Source organism: Pimephales promelas, chromosome 11, assembly GCF_988280905.1.
Source record: "Pimephales promelas chromosome 11, fPimPro1.hap1.1, whole genome shotgun sequence".
NCBI lineage: Eukaryota > Metazoa > Chordata > Actinopteri > Cypriniformes > Leuciscidae > Pimephales > Pimephales promelas.
The window spans coordinates 6,037,891-6,055,473 of NC_142779.1; the positions used below are offsets into that span (position 1 = coordinate 6,037,891).

At 36.6% G+C, this 17,583-nt stretch overlaps 1 protein-coding gene across 5 annotated transcripts in view; it reads right to left on the bottom strand.

Annotated features, from left to right (window-relative positions):
- Positions 1-4,868: 4,868 nt before the first annotated feature.
- Positions 4,869-17,583, bottom strand: part of col13a1 (collagen, type XIII, alpha 1) — a 53,360-nt gene continuing 40,645 nt past the window's right edge. For 3 of the 5 annotated variants that reach the window (XM_089116816.1, XM_089116815.1, XM_089116813.1), the window contains 7 exons: positions 17,337-17,372; positions 15,122-15,175; positions 14,189-14,242; positions 14,034-14,069; positions 10,147-10,233; positions 6,908-6,946; positions 4,869-6,565 (listed from right to left, as the gene is read on the bottom strand). In XM_089116816.1, coding sequence (XP_088972942.1) covers positions 6,563-6,565; positions 6,908-6,946; positions 10,147-10,233; positions 14,034-14,069; positions 14,189-14,242; positions 15,122-15,175; positions 17,337-17,372 — 309 coding nt within the window. In that variant the 3' untranslated portion in view covers positions 4,869-6,562. Of the gene's footprint in view, positions 6,566-6,907; positions 6,947-10,146; positions 10,234-14,033; positions 14,070-14,188; positions 14,243-15,121; positions 15,176-17,336; positions 17,373-17,583 lie in introns of those variants that run through there. The other 2 variants (XM_089116814.1, XR_016145492.1) reach the window with 2 other exon arrangements.

The following is a 17,583-nucleotide window of genomic DNA, read 5'->3' on the forward strand; positions in this document are numbered from 1 at the left end:
TCTGATTTATTCTTCTTTTGAGCATTATAGATTATCTTATGTCAGAACAGAATGATTAGTACTTAGTAGGACTATTTGCAACCAATATCATAGGCTATTATAACTAAGGGAAAAACACATAGAAATACATGTTTTTAAACAGCTATGGGCACTTAAAAATAAAGGTTACAATTAGAAGGGCTTTACTGGCTGATGCCATAATTTACATAATTTACAGCCTGATAAGCGTATCGAGCACAGCATTAAAGTCTAGAACAGTTAAGCTCGTTTTTATGAGGCGAGAGACTTTTAATTTCGTAATATTCACCCACGTCTTTCAAAATAAAAGTCTCGCATCAGAAAAACATTTAGAATTACGTTTTTTTGTTGTTGTCGTCGTTTCTTTGTCTACACTACACACAAGTTGAGAAACACTGATACACTCAAGAACCTCATATACAGTGAAAATGTGCTCCAATGGGCTCTATGCACGGCGGTATTTCCGGTGAAGGATTAAGGATGCTCGATAACTTCCGCCGATCGCAGAGTCCAATGCAATGCCGAGAATTTACATTGAGTTTTATACTCCATGGTTATAATAAAGAAACGTTAGTCACAAAACAGATAAAACAGACACCCCTCGTTGTGTTTATGCTTCTTTTTAAAATTATATTAAATAAACATAAAATTACATCTAAAGTATGTAGGCTACGTTTCGTTTCAAAGACGGGAGGACAGTAAATTTTGAAGACTCTGCCATAATCCCGTTTTCCTCTGTTTTCCTCCGCTTAAATCTCCGCAACCGGAAAAGGACGAGCATCCTTGCGTCAAATGCGGAACTTATGCGTGCATATAGCCCATAAACCCACTGAAGAATCTTTATTTTTGAGTGTATCATGAAACGTTCATTTTTACACATATCACACAATGTCTGCAAAATCAAATACAAGTAGACCTCTGTCATTTATAACCCAATGACAATATTACAAATAGACATATTTTAAAATACATATTTTTATTTCTCACTTAGGCCTTATTGAATTATCCTCTCATAGTTAGGCCTACCATGAAAACAATGACCTACACTGATAAGAAAATAGGTGTTTTTTTAGGCTTAAATGAGTGTTATCTGTATAACGTCTTCTTAAATTAAAACTTGACAGAATAGAAGATTTAATGAAACTATACAATGGGTTTATATACAACCATTTTTTGTCTGAAACAGGTGTCAAAATATAATGTAAGGAATGCTTGCATTTACTTTAAAAATAGCTGCTGGTACAATTCCACATCTTATTTTCATTTTTTTCTTTTAAATCTAGGTCATAAATATTGTAAGGACATTTTCCCTTACAACCCCCATTATGATTGCAGTGATATCAGCAGGACTCCATAATCTGTGAATTTGATAATAACTTTTATTTACTGAACAACCAAAACTAGATGAAGATGTTTACTCTAATCATTCGCAGCCATAAAACTTCAACATAAACAAATAGTTTATCTGAGGGTCACACATGTTGTGGACCAACAATAAAATTATACGGCCAATATGTCACTGCTGGTTATTATTATTATTATTATTTTTGTTTTAGCTGCCTCGTACATTCTTAAAATTACAGCCGTTCTGTACAAGTACCCCAACAAACTGACCTCAGTTATTTTAATTTCAAAGAGTTTGCAAAATATACAGATCAAGCTAGTAAAATGTACATGCTTGTTGCAACACAATCAAATGCCCTTGTTGCAACTAGCTTTTAAAAAAGTTTAAATACTGTTTTTGGAGGTTTATGGTGAAAGTTGGTACACAGCATTTCAGTTACAGTGATAGTCCTTCATGTTCACTTTTTGGTTTTAGCTGTATAAGTGATTTTATTCTCATTTTTAAAGGTTGATCACTATGCTGTAGCCAACAAGCACAACCGTTATACTGTACATATGTTAAATAAAACGCATAGTGTAAATGTGTATGAGTGAGGTTACATTCTACCGACAACTCTCGACAGAAGGCAGTGATAGTTTGAATAAGGAATCATCAAAGATTTTTCTTTCTTTGGTTTGTCTGGAAACACAATAAACACCACATCTGCATGTTCAATGAGCTGCGCTGAATCCTCTGCTCACAAACATTAATAATTGGACATAACATTGTCATGAAAAAGGAACAAAATGTGCTAAAATGTTTCTTTCACATAGTGAATAATATAAAAGAGAAAGAAAAGAGTGTAAATCTTGGAGAAATGACAGGCTACTTCTGAATTATCGTCTTTCTGTAGTTCAGTCAGTTTTAGTCTGTTATATCTGCCGCCCTCTGGGGCTTTCCAGAACTACAGGACGATTACACAGCCGCCAAAGAGCAGCCCAAACTCAAAGATCGTCCAAAACCTCTTCAAGCTTTTGTGTCGCTTATAAAGGAAATCACGTGAATCTCACCGCTGGATTACTTCTTGGCTAGCTGGAACGGATTCTGACCCTTTTAATAAAAGAAACACACATTTGTAATGCACTGACACACTTTCCTCCAGACTTGGAGATGGAGAACGCTTCAGACAACATGCATGTAGAATAACCAGTGTTGGGGGTAATGCATTACAAGAATGTTAAATATGTTAAGATATCGGTTACTTTTTCAAATAAGAAAAGCAAGTTACTTTGTGTTCCCATTTATTGACTGAGAGCTCTCCGGTCCTCATGTTGAGAGAAATCAGGAGTAAGTGCATGATGGTTACTGTAGTTTAGGCTAAATGTTTACTCATCTCGCAAAAACAGATCGAGTAGTCCTCAAAATGAATAAAAACGGTGAAATGCAAACAGAATATTTAGCAAAATTGCAATAATTATGTTATATTAGACAAAATAATTTATGTATTTAATCTCACGCAGCTGATCATCGATGAACCAATTCAACGGCACAAATAAACAAAAATGACTTTACATAAACGGTTTTTTATTATTTTTTATTGCTAAAGTGAGAATTGGGTACACATTTCCCTATACTATATAGTAGGCCAGAAAACAGTATGTGACAAAAGTGTGTCCGAATTCATAATACTCATAAATGAGTAGGCAAAAAGTCTCCGGATGGCCTAGTACTTCCGGCGAGATTCTGAAGTGTGCATATGGACAGTTTACTATCCCATGAGGCCAGTGGAGAGGATTTACGATTGGCAGTGAAGCGATGTAACTGACCCTGGAAGGTCACATGATAATGACAATATGGAAAATTTAGTATGTCCATATTACATTCATACAACACTTGTACTGCCCTACAAAGCAAAAAGGCAGTAACTACGCAGAGTGCAGAACTGAGAAAAATGACTTTTGCTAGGGCTTTTTGCAGTTACTGTACAAACGATTACCATTTTTATCTAAAACGACACGCATTTAAGATACGATGTTTTGTTATATAACAAAGGATGCCTTGAATGTCATGAAAAGTGTAATAATTAATGCTTTATCAAAACTGCAGTTACTGCCTTTTTGCTTTGTAGGGCAGTGTAGCTGTCGTGAAATAATTACTTAAATAAGAGAGTATGCAATTTCAGATACCAGTGTTGTAGTCGAGACCACCTCACTCGAGTCCGAGTCGACACCGAGACCAGAGAGAGTCGAGTCCGAGTCAAGACCGAGTCCATAGAGAGTCGAGTCCGAGACCAGAGACGGTCGAGTCCGAGTCGAGACCAGTGAGGGTTGATTACCTAATTTACTTTTATTTACTTCTTAGAGAAATCCTTTTTTTTTTTTTTTTTTTACTGAATTTACTTAGAGTTTAAAAAATATGATCAGTTTAGGCCGGTAAAAAGGCCACATAGTAGGTGGTGTTAAAAGTAATTTTATTACAATTTGTCATGCGCAGTTGCGCACTAGAAAATCACCAATCACTGGGCGTGTCAATCAATTTAAAGAAATATTTTATTAACATACATTAATAATCATGAAAAATATTTTTAATTGAACTCGAGTGGACTCGGGAATAATTCCGAGTCCTAAAAAAAAAATTGTTCGAGTACGAGTCAATTCCGAGTCCAAATGCACACGAGTCCATGACAAGACCAACTCGAGACTGAGTCCGAGCCTCGAGTACAACACTGTCAGATACAGATAGGCAGTGTCCAAAATCGAATACTTCCCTTAGTGTGCGAAAAACAGTACGGCGTTTTGTACAAACGCAAAATGCATGTACAAAAACAGTACTTCCAGAGATATTCTGAAGTGCTTATACGATGGACACTTTACTATCCCACGAGGCCACGGGAGAGGATTTATGACCTTTTACTGTCTATGTTTATGACTGGAGGTGAGGCGACGTAACTGACGCTGGAAGGTCACATGATAATGACAACATGGCGATTGTACATCCAGATTCATTCTATTTAGAACATACTTTTTAACAGTCGCAAAGTACAAATTCAAATGTAGTACATACTGACAGATTTTTGTCCTGTTCTTCAGCAAGCTACAGTAGAACGGCAGCACATCTGAAAGGTTTGTTTGAGCGGCGCCCTCTACTGTACAGGAGTGAATGTGCATTTCCCTCAGCCTGAGGCTTATTCATTTCACTTTTAGTGTGAAAGGCCTTCACAATTTGCCAAAAACGATTTTTTACTATTTTTTAAAAACAAACAAGCAAGCCCATCCCAGATGATAAAATGTAACGCAACACATTACTTTCCATAAAAGTAACTATAACACAATAGTTAGGTTTCAAGGAGAAACACAATATTGTAATGCATTACTTTTAAAGGTAACTTTCCCCAACACTGAGAATAACTGAATAACCTACTGATGCAGTTTTCACACTTCACTCAGATACAAGCAAACCTGCAGCATGTGAACATCCAGAGGGAGTTAATTTTTCATCACAAACAGTTCAAAAAGACATGTTAGGAAACGTTTTGGCTGAACTTTTTTACAGCCATTTATTGTCTTATATTCCTCACGTTGACAGCATAGCTTCTTTTACATTATGGATGATATGTCTCAAAACTACTTTGGCAGAGTAAAAGCATTAAGGCACATGTTAGTATGAGGTATTACAGACGAATAAAGAGTTTATAGACACTGATGATTACAAACCATGCTTAACTCCATATTAACAGGCAAGATGGAACCCGGATAGCTTGTCAATGTAAGCAGCAGCAATCCTACACAATTCAATGACTTCAACACTGGATGAACACACAAAAAAACTATTTTTAGCTAAGGGCCTTTTTCTAAGACCCTGATGTTTCTTGGGAATCAACATATTACAATGTAAATTGCAGGTTTATAATATTAACTTTTATTCTTCATTTGTACTTGATAGTTGAGGTAAAACGGGACATACACTACTGTTTTAAATTTTAGGGTCGGTAAGATGTTTTTTAAATGTTTTTATTTCGTCTGCTCAGAGACACTGAATTTAAAATAAAAATAAATAAAACAAAAATACTTTTACAATTTAAAACATATCTTTTCTGTTGTGATATATTTAAAAAAATATATATATATTCCTGTGATGCAAAGCTGAATTTTCAGCATCATTACTCCAGTCTTCAGGGTCACATGACCCTTCAGAAATCCTGCTGATAGTTTTATTTGAAATAAACTGTTTTTGCAACAATGTATATATTTTTAGTGTCAGGTTTGCTAAAATGTATTTATCCTTGCTGAGCAGAAGCATTTTTTTTTAAATATATACAGTGTATATATTTTACTGACCCCAAGGTTTTGAACAGTAGTGTAGATGCTTATTAGCAAACACAAAGATGTGCTTGACAGTGAGCAGCAATATATGAGATAAATAAAAAAGAAAACACTAAATTGTATGTAAATTGAATTTCTCTATTATGAAGAACAGAAGCAGAAAATAACTGCTGAGAGGGGAAGATTCCGGCATATTTACATATAGCCAATGGAGGAAAAGCACTGCATGAAGATTATATTTTTTTCCTAACATGAAGCAGTTGACTAATTCAGTTTTTGCAATAATATATTTGGCAGGTGAATATAGAGTCAAAACAGTTTGCAATGCTCACTAAATAAGTCATGCAGTGCAAACGTTTATCATTTATGCACTGAAACTACTGACTTGATCATTATACTACACGTAGAATGGACTTTGAAATGAGTCATATTAATTGTCAGTAAACATATGCAGTTACAGTGTAAGATCATTAAGGTTTGGTGTGAACATGTCCATGTTATTCTCAGAGCAAAGGGTTTCCTCTTACACACAAGGCCAATCTGTAACTCCAGCCCCACTAATCAGTGCAGCGTGGTCCGACACAACACATTAAAACACCATGATACAATAAGTTAATAGGCACGTATCAGTTAACATAATGCACAAATATCATGCATATGCTGCCACAGTATATTTCTTCCTTGATCAAAACATTTTTGACATAATGCATAGGTACAGTATAAAGTCCATTACATAAAAAAAACATTACCAGTAATAAAAATAAACATCTGTACAAAAGTCCTGCCAATATTTTTATGGTTTGCTGTATTTTCCATCCTTATAGCAGATCAATGGCAAAAAAAAAGTACAAAAATAAATATTCTATTTACAATCACACATGGCATTCAGGAATTAACATCACTGCAAGACAAGAGGCAAAAGACCACATGTTATTTTCAAAGCACACATCTTTCAAGCAAATGGAGGCATAGATTGTTTCCTATCAGACGTTGTTTAGAAAGAAAAGATTGTAATCGCTAATAAAGCTCAAATCAGATTCGAAACAACTGCTCATAAAGTACTATATTGAAGATTGAAAATGATAAACCAATTTGTATTATATATTAAAAACAGATTGTAGATGACATACAATCTATACCTCCATATCATGAATTCATTGCACGAGTTATATCATTGTAAGGATGGCATGGGTGCAATTATTTCAAAAGCAAAATGTTAATATAATCAGTCAAGAGAACTCACTTTATTCCAACACCCTGGTACTGGCAGACCATCATCGCCCTAAAACAAAGAGAAGAGGTGAGGAATTGAGATAGGAAACATAACAGTATCCGTGCACATACAGTATACTGTACATAACCATTTCAGCAGCCACTTTTGAAACATACATTTCCCTCAATCAATCAATCAACCCTGTACTCATTCACACAAACATAAACACAAAGCAGCACTCAAAACTACAGCTATCTACAAAGATGATGTACCTGGATGTTTCACACCAAAGTGTTTACATTCTTAACAATTCAATCGGGTAAATTACTAAGAAAACAATGATCAGTCAAGAATGATACCTGCTTTTTGCAACAAGGCATTTCTATTGAACACTCTCTTTTATGCAGATATTTGTGGTGATCCAGGGGGCTCCATTTTACCGGATGAAAACAGACGTGGTGTAAAGTGTTTTATCGTTAATATGCAGGTTAGTGTTAGAATATTGGATACACAGAATTTTTTTTTTTTTAATTAATGCATGCATTTATGTTAAACAAAGAAAAACTGCAAAAGGTAGCAAGCATTTTATTTTACAAGTTGTCTCAATGTGTATATTTTACAGAAATCAAATTAAGCAACTGTTAAATTCACACACACACAAAAACGTATTGGTTAAAACAAACGGTTAGATTTTTATTATTTTAATAATATAACAAATGTAGTTTTTTTCTGAATCGGATTTTAAAAAATGGTTAATAAAGGGGTCATAAACATTTTATAATGTTCTTTGAGGTTCACTTACAATGTTTTCACCAAAAAAACCATCCTAATTTAGAAGTAATAAGCTATTTTCCATCCTGTTTTTACCCTTCCTTTGAAACACTCAGTTTTGTTGGGCATGCTGCATTTATAAGTGCTTTTATTATGTATTTTTGAAAATGACTTCTCGTGAAAACATCCTGCGAAGTTTTAAAACTGAAAAGTATATAAAGTTATTGTCTTTCAAAAGTAAGAGTCGACTCTGAGTCAGTGAAATAAATTGTATGCCGTTAAAAAATAAAGTTCATCTTTCTTACTGTTAGGATCACAAGGAAGGCAATACAAACAATGTGTTTAACACAATCGTTCTGTTGTCCGAGTAAGTCTGTGTTTGCGTCTCTCTCGCATTTATACAACTATATCAGTGCTTCCCAACCATTTTTTTGTCTGAGACCCCCTTTTTCCCAAGAAAATATTTTAGGGCCCCCCTTCACATTTAATGATATTATCGCTCTTGTAAGCTTGCAGCAAAGATGACAAAATATGTTGTTTTCAAACAAACGGTATGTTTACTATAACCAGATATGTTTATGCATAAATAATAGCCTATAATATTGAAAATAAAAAAAAAAAAACATCAGTAGGCCCTTTGTAATTGAAAAATATAAGCCTAGGAGAAGCCTATATATCGGCCCTATTTGAAATGCAAAACCAAAAACATTCACAGTGGCGTGTAGGTAAAAAAAGAAAGAATATAGGCTATTAATATGACTGCTGTCTCAATACTTGCAAGTTATTTGTGAGGCTTTATTTTTTACGCTTTTGGCACTATAGCAAGCGATAATAAACTTGAGTTTATTAACAGAACAATGCATCTTTCGGAAGAACATTGTAGCTGGAACTACTTCTCTCTGTGTACGTCTATGACGAGTCACGCAGATACTGGGCTTAGCTATCCGAACCAGTGTAAAATAGTCCCAACGTAAACACTTATTATAGGTGTACCATAGTGGTTCAGGATAAGACAAAAACACAGATTGATGGATTCATGATTAGGGTTGGGTATCGAGAATCGAGTATCGATTGGAACCGAGACAAACCTTTAGTTTTTCCCGGAATCGTTCAAAAGTTAAAATTTCGATTCCTAGTTTCGATATTCACAGTCCGCCGAGCGGAAGAAGAAACCGCTGAACAACACCAACGAAGAAGCGTCTACCGGAAGTGTTGGCATAACCACGCGAGTCGAACATGAGTACCTTACGTCGGCGATCCAAAGTGTGGCTTCACTTTTCTAAAAATAACGAAATCTCGGCAAAATGCAAAATTTGTGACAAAAGGAGTATTTTTACAGAAGGAGTATTTCCTTCAGAAAGGCAGTTGGTTAGCAAGGTTAGCTAAACTTTTTTGACCCTGCCTCTTAAAAGAATCGGAATCGAGAATCGTTAGGAACCGGAATCGAAACAAGGAATCGGAATCAGAATCGTTCAAATTCAAACGATACCCAACCCTATTCATGATGAACTCGCTCATTTTATAAATGTTGTACATTTTGAACAGAAAAAAAGTTCATGACTTTTGCTCATTGCTCAAAACTTTCAAAATATGACGCGACCCCGCCACAGAGCTCGCTGAGGCCCCCTTGTGGGCCACGACCCCCTGTTGGGAACCGATGTACTATATATGACGTGCGAATCGGTAGAAGATGTAGAAGTAGAAGTAGTCAAGACACATAATCTGAAACGAATCGTTTTGGGAGCTTGGTTTCAATAAAAACACATTTTATAGTACAATGACTTCTCGTCATAAGATAAAGGAAAAATGTATTTCTGAATGACCCCTTGAAAGTTTGTAGATTTAACAGAGTTAAAGATATTAGTGCTGAGATGCTGTTCTATTCTTCATTTGTTCTGAATGGGCTATGGTGCAGCATTCGCTTCAGGACGGCAGGAAGCATGCGGAATAAGGAAAGGGATAGACAGCAGCATACCACAGCGCACGGGGCATCTAGCCCGTCCAGGCCTGGCAGCCCCGGTTCACCTTTCTCCCCTTTAAAGCCTCGGAAACCCTGTTTACGAAACCAATCAAATAAAAATCCTTTCGTCCAGCCACGCCCCCACAATGGCCGCTGTGTTCCAGCGTCTGATTGGTCCAGAGCACACTGGACCTGAGACTGACAGGATTTTGTTCACCACATCCACAGGGATGTAAACTCCACAAATAATTTATCGAATAGTGGCTCCATCCCAGAACCAAATTCCTGTCAGTCCTAATCCTGAAAAGCAAAAATCCCGTTAAGAGTTCTGGTGCCTAGTCGTTTTTAATTCAAATCCCTATCTATATTGGTTCTTATGTAATATATGAGCACAAAGTCTCTTTGTATTGTGATTCTAAGACTTAGACCAGAACTCTTCTGGGCAGTAGTTAGTGTTTATTGCACAAAGACATAAGGAGACGTGGCTTTCGTGAAGTCTCCTTTTGCCTTAGTGCTGCACGTTGAACGAAAGACATACCAACGGACACGGGGCATCTAATCCTGGGGCTCCTTGGTCTCCCTTATCCCCTTTGGCCCCCCTGTTGCCTTTCTTGCCCCTCTCCCCCTGCAAACAACAGTGCATTCGAAAAAAAAAAAAAAAGTCAGACCTCCTAGTCTACTAGCAGTACTTGTAAGAAAAGGACCATCACTAAGAATAACTAAAAGACAATCTAAAAGTAGATGTGCTTTTGAATTGAGCTACAATGAGTTTTGGGATCATTTAAGGAGAGTAAGTGGAGGGGTTAAGGAGAAAGGAGGTCAGCCAGTGTGGTTAGTGTGGGATTTTTTTTTTTTGAAGTTTTACTAACTTTGTGTAAAAAAATACTGAATGCAAATTTACTAAATATTTAAAAATGAATAAATAAGGTTACATATGTCGAGTGATTTGTGAAAAGGTCATGCCTTTGGAGCCACATTTTTAAGCCTCAATTACATATACACTCCCATTCACTCCCAAAGTTTGGGGTCAGTGAGATTTAATGTTTTTAAAAAAGAAGTCTCTTATGCTCACCATGGCACATTAATTTGATCAAAAATACAGTAAAATCAGTAATACTGTGAAATATTATTAACAGTTTTCTATTTTGAAATGCAATTCAATCCTGTGATGCAAAGCTGAATTTTCAGCATCATTACTCCAGTCTTCAGTGTCACATGATCCTTCACAAATCATTTTAATATGCTGATTTGCTGCTCAAGAAACATTTGTTATCATATCTGGCTTATGCTACCCCGTGCAATGTCAGAACTTTGCATTTTGAGCACTTGCGTTGTTTTCACGATGACTCGCTTGGTTTAGTCCTCAGTTGTAAGTCGCTTTGGATAAAAGCATCTGCTAAATGTAAATGTAAATGTAAAATGTTATCAACTGTTGAAAGAAGTTGTGTTGCTAAATATTTTTTAAATGAAATGAATAAATTAAATCTTTTGTAACATTATAAATTTCTTTACTGGTACTTTTGATCAATTTAATGTGTCCTTGCTGAATAAAGGTGGGTTATGATGATGACTGAACATCATTTTTGATCCCTACATCAGTGTTGTAGTACTCGAGACTCGGACTCGGTCTCGAGACCATATTTTAATGGTCTTGGTCTTGTCATGGACTCGTGTGCATTTGGACTCGGAATTGACTCGTACTCGAACATTTTTTTTTTTAGGACTCGGAATTATTCCCGAGTCCACTCGAGTTCAATTCAAAATATTTTTCATGATTATTAATGTATGTTAATAAAATATTTCTTTAAATTGATTGACACGCCCAGTGATTGGTGATTTTCTAGTGCGCAACTGCGCATGACAAATTGTAATAAAATTACTTTTAACACCACCTACTATGTGGCCTTTTTACCCTAAACTGATCATATTTTTTAAACTCTAAGTAAATTCAGTAAAAAAAAAAAAAAAAAAAGGATTTCTCTAAGTAAATAAAACTAAATTAGGTAATCAACGCTCACTGGTCTAGGTCTCGACTCGGACTCGACCGTCTCTGGTCTCGGACTCGACTCGGACTCGACTCTCTATGGACTCGGTCTTGACTCGGACTCGACTCTCTCTGGTCTCGGTGTCGACTCGGACTCGAGTGAGGTGGTCTCGACTACAACACTGCCCTACATCTAAACCTTTGACGGGAATGTATTTGTATTCCTTATTCTTGGCAGCAAATGTTGGCTCTAATAAGTAGACGATCTGTGATTGATTCCACATAGAACAATGAAGCGAAATTACAAAGGCTTTGTAATGTACAAAAGCTGACGAGGCACTAAAACGGTTTAATCAACATCCCTTTTCTATACTAATTAAGACCAGCTTTGCTTTTTAGAGTGTTTCACGATTTATCTTCAAGGCTGCACGCAAAGTTTAAGGTTTCTTTGGAGGAAACTATTACATTTAAGCTATATAAATGGGATCTTTCTATGCTTTAATAGCTCTAACATTCCCAACAGCCCTCATCATGATAGTTATTCTAACACTTAATGGAGGAAGGAAAAATTACATTATGAATCAACATGGAGCTCATTTTCTAATCCTGTTTGATGAATACTGATTCCTTAAGACTGTTTCTGAACTTTTGGCTCACATCAGGAGTCCTAAATACTCTCGTCCGGATGTCAGAATGAGCTTTAGACCGACATAATGCCATTTCCCACATTGCTTGGTTAGGTGCCTTTTGAAAAGAGATCCAGATGTGGCTTTCGTGGAACAATAAGAACTCTGTGCATTAGCATAATTGGGAGAAAATCAATGCAGGTTGGTAGGGAGGTAAGTCAAGGATATGAACAAAAGTATAGGAGGTGAGGAAGAGGAGGAGTATTAACCCAGGCTACGACATTAGGATGCAGGAGGAGGCCAGGGAGTGAGAGGGGGACAGAGAGGACGACGACCCGGCCCGACTCGGCAAAAAGAGCCACGGACACAGGCTAGGGTGCGGGGGGAGGAAAAGGGGATAGGAAGACCTGTGGAAAAAAAGAGAGGAAGACAAGGAAAGGACAAGAGTAAAAACAGCACCGTGTCCAAGGGTCCTCCGCAGCACCTTCCACTGAGCTGAGTGACAGATTTATCAAAACCAGTGGAGGATGTTGGGAGGAGACACTGACATGTCCTGACTTTCAAGGTGGGAGACATTCAGTCATTAACTGAGGAAATTAGTGTTAATAGGAGACGAGCATTCAGTCTAGGAGGATGAAAGCACAGGAAAAGCACAGAAAAGCAATGGTCAATTCACATGTACTTCTTTTTATAATAATAACTATTAGAACATTTCAAATTTAGCAGTTTATATCATTGCTTCAGTGTTTACATTAATCATGCAGGAATATGTTTCACATATACTGCAAATAAATTATTAAAATATATAAATTGCTAATAGATTTATATAAAGGACTGACAAATAAACAGTTCTGGAGTAAGAATATATATGTTTAAACAATTCTATCATGAACAATTAACATATACAGCGGCATCCAAAAGACTGTTTAGCATTTCTGTATATTTTATTCATCTTGTAAAATACAAATTAAATTATTAACATATCAATGTGACTTACAAGTGATCCTTCACAAATCATTTTAATATGCTGATTTGATGTTCAAGAAACATGCATTATAAACTGCTGAAAGCAGTTGTGCTGCTAAATATTTTTCTTGAATTAAATTATTAACACATCCATGTGACTTACAATTGAATAAATATTTATGTGTGTGTGTGTGTGTAAAATCTGATGCTTAATTCAGAATGATTTGGACATCTGATCGATAATGACTGAAAAAGAGTGCAGAAACATAAATTTTTCCTTATTATTTGTCTTAACCGGTTTGCGTTTTTAATGTGTCAAAGTCCTAAGACATTAATTTCCAGCTTTGTTCATTTAAACTTTTAATTTCTTATTTTCACAGACTTTTAGACCCCACTGTATATAATATACACATATTTTCTAGCAGTGAGCAGTAGCCATTCTGATTTCTTATACCCAGCATGCTTCTGCTTGTGTCTTTAAAAAAAAACTCCATAACAAATACAATCGATAAAGCCGGGCTCTATGGAGGCTTGTTTCTGCCACAGAAAAAATAAAATAAAAAAGGTAATTGTGACTTTTAATCTCACAAGACTCGGACGAAATTGCATGTTATAAATTCAGAATTGTGAGTCCGAGTCTGAGCCCGGCTAAATACTGCATAATAACTGATAATGACAAATGAATAAATGAACAGTAGCTAATGCTTAAAAGTTTGGCAGATTCATGCTGGTTTAGAAATATCGTCCATCCCTTTATTTTAAGAAAGTGGACTCATGTTATTGTCCTTCAAAGTCACAATAACATATTCTGCAAACAAACTACGATCAAGAAAGCATTTATAATCTTACCCGATTTCCTTTTAATCCCGGTGGTCCTACTAAACCCTGAATGAAAGGGGGAGAGACATTAATGATGGTCTATTTTTCATTTGGATGCATTTATATGTGGTTTGGAAACGTTACAATATTTAAAAAGTTAAATTGTGCTCTGGTACAGCACTTACTGGGATGCCTTGAGGCCCAATTGGTCCTGCTACTCCCATATCGCCCTTTTCCCCCTGTAAAGTAAAAAAATGCATAGACATTATACTGAACTGTATTACAATGGACTTTATACCTTATACAATCAGTGAATGTTTTTGATAGGTTGACAAGGGGATGTGGAATTAGCAGAGAAAACTGTTGCATTACTATTTTGCATGTGCGTTAAAAGATTAGTTCACTTTTAAAAAAAAACTTTTGCTGATAATTTACTTTTTGGTTTTGATGAAAACATCACAGGATTTTCTCCATATAATGGACTTCATTGGGTGCCAAATGGTTCAAGGTCCAAATGCCAGTTTTAGTGCAGCTTCAAAGGGCTTTAAACGACACCGGACGATGAATAAGGGTCTTATCTAGCAAAACGATCGCTCATTTCAAAAATAAATAAAAAAGGTTGAAGTTTTATAAGACAAATGCACGCCTTGCTCTGTTCTGTGATGCGCGTTCGAGACTCTCCAGTTCGAACTCGTTCATCAAAATGAATGAATCTTTTTTCTTTTTCTTTGGTTCATTCAACGAACGAAATGACTCGAAAAAAGATTTGTTCATTTTGATAAACGAGTTCGAATAGAAGAGTCACAAATGTGAACAGAGCAAGGTGAGCATTTGTGCTAATAAAACTTCAACCTTTTTTATTTATTCTTGAAAGGGGCGATTGTTTCGCTTGATAGGACCCTTATTCATCGTCTGGTGTCGTTTAAAGCCCTTTGAAGCTGCACTGAAACTCTCATTTGGACCTTGAACCGTTTGGTGCCCAATGAAGTCCATTTATTGTGACATATATAATTAGTAATAAGATAATATCAGACAATATAAGTAATAATGCAATTAATTGCGATGTAAATTTAAAAATATTTCAATTGGTCAATTGTCATGAGGATGGGAGCACTAACCATTTCTCCTTTTGGTCCTGCAGGCCCAGACACTCCTGCTGGTCCAATCAGACCCTTTGAACAAAGAAAGCGACATGCGTGAGCTTCAACAGAGCGGATGGTGTTCGGTGACGAGGTCAGAAAGGGAGAGAAACTAGTCAGTGTTGAGCACCAATAGATCAACAAACTTTTCAGAGTTGAATAAAAGCAGTTTTAAACTCTTCATGTATGTTTGAAAACAGTCATCTAACAGGGTTTCTGCAGGTATCTTCAAATGAAATTTAATGCCTTTTTAATGCCTTTTTAATGCCATTTAAAAAAAAATAATGCCATACACGACCCATGACTAACCACGGATATATATATATATATATATATATATATATATATATATATATATATATATATATATATATATATTAGGGGTGTAACGGTACACAAAAATCACGGTTCGGTACGTACCTCGGTTTTAAAGTCACGGTTCGGTACATTTTCGATACAGCAAAAAGAAAGAAATGCCAGAGAAATTTACTATTTGTTTAAAGAAAAAATATTTTTAAATAAGTGTGAGTTTTCCTAGATCTTGAAACTTTCAGGTTTATAAATGGGGGTCATCTTTGAAGGATGAACAAATAATGTTTTGGTCATCACGTTAAAAATAACATTTAAATATATATTTATTTATATAATATTTGAATTTTGAAGTGCTGGAAAAAGATGTGTGAAGTACTTGAAAGCATTTCACCATTCTAGCCAAACTGGTTCCAGTTAGTGTTACTATATTAAATCCATGGTGAATGTTGCTGGTCTGTGGACGTAAAGTACTAGTTCATTCACGGCACAATGTTTCTCCTGGTTTCCATGACAGCGCTGTTTGATCTAATAGAGATCTACGGTTAATAACGGAGAAATGTGAACGCTTCTCACTAGATCTCGCAGCGTTGTTATTACCTCAGTGGAGAATTCAAATGTTTTCTTTACCGGATCTCTTAGCGCTGTGTAGTAACAGTGTTGCTTGATCGAGATCGGCTCGCGCTGCATAGATGTTGCTGGTCCGAACTGATAAACGATCCATGAAGCACATAACGAGTAGCGCAGTTTCGTTCTGCTTTCATTACGCTTGCCATTTGATGTTGCGCAACGTTGTGTTGGCCGCGTCAGCACGAATTTTGCTGGCAGGAAAAATGGTCCAAGCAATCGTTCTGTTTGTATGCGTACCGAACCGGAAGCTTAAAATACAAATTATTAATTATGAAGGCTATATTCAAATAAATTTGTATAAAATTCTCTTCAAAACTATAAAAAAATTTAATGCCTGTAAGAATCAAATTTAATGCTTTTTAATGCCTTTTAAGGCCTTAATTTTCGCAAAATCCATTTAATGACTTTTAATGCTTTTTAATGCCCCGCGGAAACCCTGTCTAAGGTCCAAACTCCAAAAAAACTCCAAAGTTTGTTGATCTAAGGGGAAATAAACAGACACACAAGTAAATATAACAGCGAATCCATCTTCCATTTTCCTCTCATGACTTGGAGAGGATTCAAGAGAAGGGCTGTTAGACATCTTGCTTTTTCGGGAGTCTTGCTTCTCAGCCATTTGTACAGTCGTACGCCATACTGTAACCACTGTTCATGCAGCCGCATCCCATCATGCTCTCTCCTGGTGTGACGTTACAAGGTCAAAGCTTGTCTTGAAATGAAACAAAGCTCAAAGCTTGAAGGGAATTAAGCCTTCGAAAGGTCAACAGAGCTCAGGCATGTTCGAGTATACATATATATAAAGGTAAAGAGGGCTGCGACGGCATGAAATGCAAAGGGATAATTCACTGGTACAGCGCTAAGTACGTACTTTTCAAAGAAAGAGAAAGTGCGTTTCAGAGAGAGCGAGCGAGCGAGATGTTTATAAGTGTTTGGCCATGCTCCCCTTCACTCACTCGCGTGTTGACAGGTTGAGAAATAAACTGAGCGCGGTACCTCTGGAAACAGCAAGAGGCAACAGCCAAACAGGCTTAGGGACAAAGTCAAATCAAAGTCATACTCATGCCGATGCAACCTCAATAGAGATCTAAACAAGGCCTTGACCATTAGACAACACAGAAAAGACAAGCAAGCAACGGCTCAAGCAGAGGCAGACAGACAGACAGAGTGAAGCAGGCAGACTGCGGAGGGGGGAAAAGAGAGAGGGATGAATGGAAATAGAGGGGTGGATGATGGGAACGGGTCTTGCGCCACTCACCACTGGACCAGGACTGCCGTCTAAACCATGAGCCCCCTGGACAATGTGTAAAGAGTTACAGAGCGAGAGGAGAGATGGAGGTGGTGGAGAGGGAGGGGAGAAGTGTGGGGGGAGGAGAGGGTGGGTGAGTGAAGCAGTGACTTGTGTGCCACATAAAAACAACACTAGTTTTGATGGAGGGGTGACATGTTGAAGATGACATGTGAGAGACGGGCAGTAACTCCTTTTAATGTGACTTTAGCTTCTT